This window comes from Lepisma saccharinum, chromosome 2 (genome assembly GCF_977018435.1).
Source record: "Lepisma saccharinum chromosome 2, izLepSacc3.1, whole genome shotgun sequence".
In the NCBI taxonomy this organism is placed as follows: domain Eukaryota; kingdom Metazoa; phylum Arthropoda; class Insecta; order Zygentoma; family Lepismatidae; genus Lepisma; species Lepisma saccharinum.
Genome location: NC_139230.1, coordinates 134,359,280 through 134,371,296, shown reverse-complemented (window position 1 = coordinate 134,371,296; position 12,017 = coordinate 134,359,280). Strand labels below are relative to the sequence as shown.

General features: G+C 36.4%; 1 protein-coding gene across 1 annotated transcript; it reads right to left on the bottom strand.

The window, feature by feature from the left end:
- Positions 1–2,658: 2,658 nt before the first annotated feature.
- Positions 2,659–3,003, bottom strand: LOC145983656 (uncharacterized). Its single transcript, XM_083116715.1, has one exon. The coding sequence runs from the start codon at positions 3,001–3,003 to the stop codon at positions 2,659–2,661; it is 345 nt and encodes a 114-aa protein (XP_082972841.1).
- Positions 3,004–12,017: the final 9,014 nt, after the last annotated feature.

Sequence of the window (12,017 nt, the reverse complement as noted above, 5' to 3'; positions counted from 1 at the left end):
TTGGTATATATGTATATATATATATGTGTGTGTGTGTGTGTGTGTTGTATACATATATATATGTATGTATGTATTTATATGTGTGTGTGGGGCGGGGGAGGGGAGTATATATAAACACACTCATCAATGCAATAAAATTTAAACAAGTGAGATGAAATTACGTTTTAATCAAGGCTATCCCCCCTAATCAGAGGGTCTGCGCACGCCTATGACGGGGACTGACACTTTACGTATAATTGACACGCTTCGTACAATTTGATGATATCGCGATTACGTAATGGATGTGCAGCCACTTAACTGAAGCCCCCAAAATTCACATTTTATTACTAAATTCTAAATTAGCATAATATCACATAGTTTACCTATTCATAATATGCGCCGCTTTGGTGCACTTTGTGGATTGTGCATTCATCAACATCAGGTTAATCGCGGCAGGCAAAGTGGAGGGAAAATGACAATGAAGCAGAGCGAGGGGGCCCTTGGTTCCCGATTAATGAAACTTTGTCTACATGCAACTGAGTCGCTGCGTGAAATCGCTGAAAATGTCATTTATTAATTTCTTAATTTTGCTTATTTTATTGCTTTTCTAGCACTTGGCGTCAACAAAGGCGATGAGGATGATTAATGAAGTTATGAAATGGATGATAGGACATGATGATCCATGTCTTACACAAAATTCAAATTTGGGACTAATGAATATCGATTCGTCTTATCATTTGTCAAGTAGTTACTTTTAACTCCAATCTTTTTCAAGGTCTTCTGGGTTGAAAGCATGTGTGTTGCGCGATGATGATTCGACGAAAACCACCATTTCAGTGAACTTTCTTGACAATGACTCTAATATCAGTAAAGAGAACATTTTCTTACGAATAGCTGTTGTTAAGAAACCAATTCCTGAAACTTTTTCTGGTGGTCTCACGGCACCCAGCTTTTGTTTGTTATGGCTGGGCTTGGGGGTATGACTCACACTGCTGTCAATACTCAATCATTCCCGAGAATCCAGGTCCGCCAGGCAAACCCAAGCGACAATTTTGTTATTTGGGTTGCATAGACAACAGGCTTTAAGATGTTACGATATCGTTGGTCTCGTGGCCCAAGAACTACTTTCCATGACTGTACCATACCGTCACTTTGTATTTGATAGTCTCACAGCTGAGCTGTTTTTCTATCAGCTTTTGAATTCAGTTTCTTCTCCACCAATAGATATACAAGATGAGTCATCTAAAATTCGGAAAAAACAACAATAAATATTAAAAAACTGCTTTCTCAGATATATAGGTATGCGAGGGGCTCATGAGATAAATGGACACAATACGTTCAACTACGTAAGGAAATACGGCTTTCAACACAAACTTAGTTTTTTAAAAAAATGGAAACACCATTTTATTTTCAGCTCCTTTGAAAGTACGGAAAAAATCATTAAGAATGGCGTTTGTTACATTGTAATACGTCAAGTGGTTCTCAAGTAATTGTAACGTGAAGTTGAGCGCAGAAGATGCATCCCCACTATGCCTGTCGGCAGAGCCGAGCGCAAATGCCGTCGTGCATACAGTCTGCACGCTTGTGCTGCATTTTTCCTACACTCGCCATAGATAAGTATCATCTCGAATTTTCAGAGTTTGAAAATACTATTTTCTTAGCAACAGTTCTGACGTACGTACAAACGTCAGAACTGTGTACATTGTTAGGTCTTTGCTTTATTTGATAATCAATTTGAAAGAAAGAAAGAAAAATGTATAAGGTGCAAAGTATAAAAGTTGAAAACATATAGATTTGTCATGAAGAGTTGATTGTTCCGATGTACTAAAAATTATGATGTAAATGAATGAACACCAATAAAAAGTTAGAAATACATTAATGTACTAACCTTTATGAATTTAACTCATGGCGGTTTGTTTAAAATTTATACTTCCTAATGTACAAATATTTGTTAACTTGTAAGAATGTTTGTTTCAAGCGTAAACTTCACGTTACAATTACTTGAGAACCACTTGACGTATTACAATGTAACGAACGCCATTCTTAATGATTTCTTCCGTACTTTCAAATGAGCTGTAAATAAAATGGGGTTTCCTTTTAAAAAACTAAGTTTCTGTTGAAAGCCGTATTTACTTACGAATTTGAACGTATTGTGTTCATTTTTGTGGTATTTTTAGGTGACTCACCCTGTATCTATTCTAACCCATTTGGTCGTTCCAAATCCCTAAAATCACCAGATAATTTCCTCGACCACCAATCGAAAAATTAATAGAATCATTCGATAATTTTCTTCACATATGTATGTGAACGGGCTAAAATGTAACTGGTTTCCACGTAATATCTGAAAAAGTACTAACCCAGACTGAATGTTCTAGGTTGCAAGTTAAAAGTTATAAAACACTTTTCCAAACCACCATGTAATAGTACATTATCAGTACACCGACCCCAGGCTCACTGCATCATTCTTTAATGTAATAATTTAATTAGTATTAGTGAAAGTGTAAAAATGTCAGTTCTGGGGTATCTAGTAACGTACCAACCAAGCCTCAAAATCTTCTGCTTACTTGCTTGCTTATTTACTCCACGGCTCTACAGCCCATGCAGGGCTTTGGTCTCCTTGGTGATAGCTGCCCATTCATCTCGGTTCTTCGCTCTAGTTCTCCACCCTCTTATGCCCATTCATTTAAGGTCTTCTTCCGCCTGGTCGAGCCATCTCTTCCTGGCTTTTCCAACACTCCTCCTGCCTTCATCTTTCCCTTGGTAGATCTTATATACTGCTCTGTCTGGCTGCGTCATTTCTACGTACCACAGCCAGCTAAGGCGTTTGGCTCTTATTTCACTTGTTATATTTGGGTTCTGGTAAAGTGTAGCTAGTTCTTCCTTTGTCCAAATTCTCCAGATGCCATGTTCATTGATTGGTCCATACATCTTCCGTAAAACCTTCCTCTCCCATATATCTAGCCTTTCATCTTCCTTTTTTGTGAGACACCAGGTTTCCGACCCATATATCATTATTGGTTTCATTGTAGTTCTACACAGCCTTAATTTCAGCTTTCGGTTCACTTGTGAGGATTTTAAGTACAGTATGCGCCAAAATATACAGTACTGAAATTAAAAGACGAACATTACATTGCTGTCATCTGTAAGTTTATTTATCCTGAAAGAAACACTACATACACATTATTAGCCAGTTATAACTTCCTTTTCACTACTGAGAACACGAGCGGCTGGAGCTATGCCCCATCGACAAACGCATATGCGCGTTCGAGGTGCGCGAGTTTCAGTACTGTATATTTTGTCGCATACCGTATTTAAAATTAATTATAGCATCTGTTGCATGCTGTTATTCTTGCATTTACCTCTTCTGCAATGTTATTATCTTCTGTTGAACAAAGATATGTGAAATTTTCATTAGCTCAAACTTTTGAGTGTGTGTTTCAAACTCATTCATAGTTTGATACCTTATCTTGTTTCAAACCCTGCTGAGATAGCAAATACTTTCCATAAATACTACATTTCACTAGCTAATATCCACCCTTCTAACCCCCAACTAAAAGAAAACGCCATACTAGACAAATAATTTAACCGCAAATAAATGTTCTTGAGACCCGTAAATCCAAATGAAGTTAATCAAATCAACAACAAACTAAAATATAAATATTCTGCTGGACATGATGACATCCCTAATTTCTTAATAAATATCTGTGCGAACGCTGTACTAAACCCACTCACAGACATATGTAATCTTTCACTTAAAACAGGTAAATTTCCAAATGAATTTAAAATAGCAAGGGTAAAACCAATCTTCAAGAAAGGAAATAAGAATAATGTACAATAATATCATCCGATTTCAATCCTCCCAGTTTTCTCAAAGATACTTGAATTGTAATTTACAACAGAGTAATAGGATTTCTGAAAAAAATCATACTTAAAGATGCACAATTCGGATTTAGAAAAAAGCAAAACAATTAATGATGAACTATACTCATTTTTATCAAAAATTTACAAAATCAGGGAAGAATATGTTTATGGTAATTTCCAAGATCTAACAAGGGCATTTCACATGGTTAATCATAAAACTCTACTAAAAGAACTGAAGAACGTGGAGATAAGAGGCACTGCAAATTCATGGTTCCAATCATATTTAGAGAGAAGGTTTCAATATGTAGAGGTGGGTTTAGAAAAATCCAAATTCGAACTCATTACACAGAGAATGCCTGTAATTCCATAGTGTACGATAGCTCATTGGTGACGTATTGAAGACGCCAATATACATGTGACTAAGGTAGGGTATGCCATTGGCTAGGCTTCTGCGCTGGGTGAGCGAGGAGTTTGGCGTGGCAGATCCTTGCCGACTGGGGAGACGTAGGACTAACTGGACACAGGCTGAGTATACTGTATATCGGTGTATCACCCTTTTTTGGCCTGCATGGCCTGGTGTAATTTGCTTAACGTTTATATAGTTATGTCTATCTTTTGAAAATGCTAAAGAGGATATTTAATTTTTAAGGGTAGATTGCACCTGGTCATGTGGGCTGTAGGAGTTTTGGGCGGGGTTTCAGTTAACTCTTATAGCCGTTACGTACTGACTTTTGACGGTCTAATTGGACGGACTGTTACAAATTAATTGGGATATTATACATGGTTATTATTGTTGAATAAACTAAAATGTTGTTCTTAGGTGTTTATATGGATTATGAATGAACCTTGTGATGCATATATAAATGTGGAAAGTATAATCTGATTTGTTCACGTAAATATTATGGTTGAATGAATATTAAGTTTAAATTAAATAGTTAAATAACCTACTGAAACATAATTAACTTCACTGCGCCGATAATATAATCCAAGTCTCACTTCTTTATTATTTATAAATGGGAAATAAGAGACGTAAAGGATTATATGCCCCAGGGATCAATATTGGGACCGATTCTCTTCCTCAATAATGAAACAAAAAATTGCAAGTAAATTTTAATAATAAAGAACTTCAGAAGAGAAACTACTTGTTTTTTTTTACAATGGGAAACAAATATAAGATATTCCAGAGAGTAAATTTTTAGGTATATGGATTGATGCAAATCTATCATGTGATAAACATATATATACATTATCTGAATAGTTGAGCTCATATTGTTACATGTTCCGAATTCTGAGGAATAACCTAACATAAAATATTATGAAAAGTTTGTACCATGCAATAATTAATTCAAGAATAACATACGGGATAACATTCTGGGGCCTATCAGCAAAAAGTAGAAACTATCTACAAACTTCAGAAAAAAATTGCAAGAATAACAATGCAAGAAGCTCCTAGAGCACCTAGTAAACCAAACTTTAAACATCTTCATATACTACCAGTGCCTTGATTATCTATTTTATAAACAGTTTCATTCATACACGAGCATGCACACTTATTTAACCAAAATTGCAACTTTCATGAACACAACACAACAACAGGAAACAACTTTACTTTCATTTAGAGACCATAAGATTACAGTTAACAAAAAAATACTATTGACCGGGACTGGACCTACATTTTAAAGTGAGATTCGAACCATCGTGCTGTCTCCACCGGATATCGAACCTGGGACCGCTTGAGTTCAAGGCGGTGACGTTACCATTACGCCGTTGGGGAGGCCCGAGAAGAAAACTAAATCGAGTGAAGCAAACCGGTAAATTTCTGTCGTCGAAGGCTTCGAGAAGCCTAAAAGAAGGAAAGAAGACAATGAGTACATTGCACTTTGAACGAAATACCTTTGTTAAAGCAATCATTTCATTGGAGTAAATTTTAAAAAGTGCCATCTTTCTATTTATAAGTGCGTTTTGTTTTGTACAGGAAGTGTTGTTAGTAAGTACTGTGAACATTTGATACATCTGTGCATGGAAAATCACCAATGTTATTGTAAACTGAAGAGTGAATTCAAGAAAATAATTTTTGAAAATTTTATTCCGTGAGAGTGAAAAGTTGGAGATAGGTAAGATTGTGTTCAAAGATTTAGGTGATAGCCTTCAATAAATATATCATGTTTTCTGTCCGATTAGATTAAATATTTTTCCAAATGCACAAAATTTGGTTATTTCTCACAAAGGTAAGCCTTAAATTTATATCTTTTGTATTTAAAACCAAAATTTGTATCAATTTCTAAGAACTAAAACAATTTGCAAATATTATGCATAGAAGAAACAGTGAAAACGCATGTAAAAATAATACCACTTTTCCATAAATAACACCGAATTTTGCTCTAACCCGCGAAAAATAACACCAAATATCAGTAAACAATAACACAGAAATTTAGGAAAAATAAAACGAAAACTTCACGTCCCTACTTATAGCGCAGAAACTAAGAGCATTCGAGGTAAAGTTTATAAGGAAAAGTTACATGTTTTTATGATACCTACCAGCGCCCAAGCGTTGTTGAAGTTGTCTTACAACACCCGGTATACATTTATATATATATATATATATATATATATATATGTATATATGTACATACATTGATTGATTTATTGATTTATTTGGTGTTTAAGTCCACTTTATGCACAGTAACGCTAATCGGGACTGGGTCTAAAGTTTAAAGTGGTGGAGGCACATAGCGGTTTGCATCCCACTTTAAACTGTAGGTCCAGTCCCGATTAGCCTTACTGTGCATAAAGTGGACTTAAAACAACAAATCAATCAATTAATCTAGTTTAAAGTGGGATCCGAATCACATGTGCCTCCACTGAGTATCGAACCCGGGACCCATTGATTACAAGGCGGCGACGCTACCAAGGCGCCATCGGGGAGGCCATATGTACATATATGGTTGGTTGGTTGACTTGGTGTTTTAAGTCCACTTTTTGCACATTAAGGTTTATCGGGACTGGACCTACAATTTAAAGTGGATTCCCTTACCACTTGTGCCTCCGCCTGGTATCGAACATGTACATATATGTATATATGTATATATATACATATATGTATATGTATATATATATATATATATATATATATATATATATGTGTGTGTATATATATGTATAGGTGGTATATGTGTATTCAGATACCCTTATAACTCTAGAACGCTTGTAGTGTGCCAATTTACGTATTTATTCAGGAGAAATGGAAGGTGCTACACACTGAAGAACTTAGTTATTTCTATGATCGATGTAAGGATAGGAATTATGTTTTTAGATTTTGAGTTTTGGATTTAAGTCCAATCTATACGTAGATAGTTTCATTCACCTTTTAACGATTGTTTAGACACAGCGTGGGCAGAAAAGATTCCTTTCTTAAAGATTACAACTCAAACTAAACCCATGACTAATGACGTTAGTAATTTAGACAACTTAGAAGACTTGCCAAAACTTCCTTATCCTGGAAGCAATCATGTTAAAACTTCACTTATAATAAGAATGAACATAGGTCTCACTATTTTGATTGCATAAACTATATATAAATTTCGACTGTTAACCACTCAAATGGTTGCTCTAAATCAAATTAACAATGTTGAAGCCTTAAAATTTGGACTAGATACATTAGATGATATTCTTATCTATATAATAGTCTCACTAATTCTTATTTTGTTTGGGATAATCCTGTATTGGGTAGGGAAACAGTACAAGAAATGTTGCTGCAATGCAACTCCAATGTTTAATCGAATCAATCACTCTCATCCTAATCCTATGTTTTTCATGAACGACTAAGCTCCTAGACTCCATATTCCATCTATTAATAGGCCAATACCTAAACACACAATCCTGGACGTGTTCCAGCACATTTAACCATGACGGCATGACTGACCGTACATTTACTCCTTATGATGTATCTCGCCACCAATATTAATGGACTAACCATGAGAACTTTTATAATATATATATATATATATATACACACACACAGTATGTTTATATATATATATATATATATATATATATATATATATATATATATATGAAAAGAGATTTAGAAAATAAAATTTGGTGGATCACAAACCCACTCCGAAATAAGTTCCGACATCCCTGCCATGAGGCGTAAATTCTTATCGAGTCCTCCACATAATAAGGGAGCAAGCCCCTTACTGAAAACAAAATAATGTTAACGGTTCTTGCAAAAAATTGAAAAACACCGTTTAAAGGTAAATTAATTCAGAATAAAATTAATAAAGGGATAATCTTCTTATTAAGAACTAATTCCATACTTACGTCACGCGCCGAGCTGTATAAAATAATAATATTTAAAGAAAATTAAATTCCCATCATTCTGTTAAACAAAACATCTTATTCACATACAAGTAAAGTCTTCTGTGTATAATCAGATAAACAGGTTTCGGCGAAATGGGAGTATTTCGTTTGATACTAAGAAACCTTGGGATTGGTGTCTACAGCGCCTGTGTAAGGAACACAGAGCAAAGAGTTATGAGGCCAAGGTTACAAAGTAACCAACATACAGTAGGATTTCTTGAAAACAGTGGCAAGAAGGATTCACTAAACACATACTGCCTACAAACTGCAGTAACAACTGATATGCATGCGAGGAAAATTGTTTGGTGTTAAAAAGAGCGTTTCAACATGTTTTTTTTTCAATCCTGTAGGAAAATGCGAATTAATAACTGTGTTGCAACAATTTCTAGCGCTTGTTCTATCTATATCTATATCTATCTAGCAAACTACGTTGATCATCTCATATGCTCAATTAATGAGGTTATATCAAGATTTTTTTATCGAAACGAATTACAGCACGTTCTTTGACTGTCTGTGCAAGTTTATTCAACACTTCACGATATCGAATGGTTTTGGTTCATAAAAAGAGATTCTCGTTATTCATGTTGTATTTACATATGGGAATTACTTCCCTCATTTTGTGTTTAAGCAAAATAAAACCGAGAACACGTCATAAATTGTCCCTATTATTCATCACACATTGTAGTGAAAGGCTGACATTTTCCAAAGGCATCCAAAACGAGCTTCTGACACGCGGATTAGTTTCTAAGGTAATTTTTGGAATTTTACCTAACCTATCTGCTTTCCAGGCAAATCGCAACCATAACGATGAATGACCCAATGACACCTTTGTCCAAGAAGGAAGTCGAATCCGAAACCTTTGGTACCGAGATCGTGTTCCGATCATCTATACGTAATCTTTTGGCCTCCCCGATGGCGCAGTGGTAACGTCGTCGCCTTGCAATCAAGGTGTCCCGGGTTTGATACCCGGTGGAGGCACCAGTGGTTCGGATCCCACTTTAAACTGTAGGTCCAGTCCCGATTAGCCTTACTTTGCATAAAGTGGACTTAAAACAACAAATCAAATCAAAAACGTAATCTGTTACTGAGGAGGCTCGAAAATATATGTTTACGGGGTCTTATGTTGTCTTTTGTTTTCTCATTGTGCATTCCAAGTGCCCTATACAGCTCGGTGCTTGACATAAGTGTGGATAATTTGGTTTTACGTACTTCTTAGTGAGTATTAATTGACTGATTTTGTTAATTTTACTTCGAATTTTTGCTTCTTTTGACTAATCACGAAGATTAGGATAATTGATGATATGATCAAATTGATGAAGGAACACTCACAATGAACATCAATGCGCAGGCCGACATTCGAACTCTGGACCCCTACTGTCGTAACTCGCTGTGGGGACTGCTCCGCCACGGAGCCCTGCTCTTAATAAGTAGTTGATCCCCTTATTAATTTAATTCTGAATTAATTTATCTTTAAACGACGTTTTTCATTTTATTGCAAGAACCGTTAACATTATTTTGTTTTCAGTAAGGGGCTTGCACCCTTATTATGTGGCGGACTCGATTAGAAATTACGCCTCATGCCAAGGTATAGTTTTCACATAAATTGCTACAGTCTGCGTGTTAGAAACGAGGCGGTGAGAACATAATGTTAACATATGTTCGTTCTTCATTTTCAACAACATCTGTCGCACGTCTCCGTTGCCATTATTGGTATTGCATGACATCGAAACACGATGGAGACTTTTTTTAATGAACACTCTTGAATTCCAGTCCTCATTTATTATTTTGAATTTTGCTCAGGTATGACTACCAAGTGTGGGCCTCTCCGATGGTGCAGTGGAAGCCTTGTCGCCTTGAAATCAAGGGGTCCCGAGTTCGATATCAGGTGGGGATACATAGTGGTCCGGATTCCACTTTAAACTGTAGATGCAGTCCCATGTTAGCCTTACTGTGCATAAAGTGGACTAAAAACAATAATTCAATCAATCAATTCAATGTCTGCCAAGTGACGATAGTGGCAACCCTGCCGCGCGCCCCTGGACGTTATGTTAGAGCGGTCGTTTGCTGTGTTGGTTTTCATACATACAGGATAGATTTTAAGCACTTATAGCGCAGAAACTAAGCGCTTTCGACGTAAAGTTTATAAGGAAAGGTTACTTGTTTTTATGATATCTACCAGCACACAAGCGTTGTTGAAGTTGTTTTGCGACACCCTACACACACACACACACACACACACACGTATATATATGTACATGTAATGGAGCCCACGGACCAGAGAAACGTATGAAGGACATCAAAACAACTTTTCTCAGAAACATTTTTCTTGTAGGTGTGTCATTTCGGCGCTACAGTCGTTAAAATAGCTCTGAATGCTGGCAACCGAACACAACATTTGATTCGATCTGTGACGTCATTTACTGCGGTGAAACAGCGCACGGCAGTATTGCAAGGAACACACATTTTTTAAAAAAGAAGTGACAACCACATTTTTAGCTATAAAACAAAGCGAGGAACGCGTCCAGTAGGCAGAACATCTAGGGTATCACGACCAGAAGCCCAGCATTCATCCCAGGGAAGGGGGAAGTGAACCAACGATAAGAAAAATGGCAGAAATGTATTCAAAATGAAATGTAAATATCGGATTTTGTCTCAGCCTACATGTCAAATATTATAAACAAAACATTTTTTGGACTTACAGCTTACATGTGGCTGTTTACGTCCAGCTGCATGTCAAATATTTGATATCTGCAGGTTTGTGTCCTGATACATAAGTTGTGCTATTGTGGTGCAGAGATAATGGAAGTATCCGAGGTTCACGTTGTTACATTATGGGTAAGACACGTACAGTGGGATCCATGAGTATTACCGTAAAAATTGTCCATCACCATGTACGTGCGCGTAATTTGACCCAAAAGGAGCTTCAAGAATTAAAAGAAAACTCAAAACAAGCTGTTGACAACTTCTTCACCGGCATATATAAAAATGCATTGCTTAAAGACGCATAGGATGTAAGAGGAAAATTAATGAAAATAGTCATGCACGGTAATACTCATTGATCCAACTGTACAATCAGAGTAACAACCTAATGATGAATATGTAGCCCTATCTTGTTCATCGTTGCAAACTATTGCGTGTGTATGCAGTGCGTAGATAAACACAGTCGTCGGAGAGCTTGTTTTACTACAACTTATATCCCTCAATTTTCAACCATTTTTGTCACTTGCCTCATAATATCCTGAATATATATTACATTTTGTGTTACTTACCTTTGGAATTTTGAATTCTTTCATTTTTATTTTGTCAACTGTTCAGTGTGTCACAGGCAACCAGTATCAGAAGGACGAAGTGGGTAAATGAAGATGACAAATTGGCAACGCGATTTGCAAGTGTTTGTTACGTCAGAATCCGATATTACCACTTCTTTTTGAATACGTTGCTTTTCTACCACTTTTCGTATCGTTGGTTCACTTACCGTTGGGTTATGGAAAGCGTTTTCTTGCAATATTTTACGATACATAACGTGACTGGTTGTAGGTCATTTTTAAAACAGAATACGTGTTTTCCTGGCAACCCTGGCACGCATCGCTTCACAATAGGAAATTGAATCACAAATGCGATCAAATGTTGTGTTGTGTTGCCAGCATTCAGGAGGCAAAACGGGCCTTCCTTTAACGACTCCAGCGCCGGAATGACGTACCAACGAGAAAGATGTTTCTGAGAATAGTTTTTTGCCTTGATGTCCTCTATATGTTTCTGTAGTCCGTGGGCGCCATTAAGATGACACCCTGTATATGTTACCTCATATTTCCAAT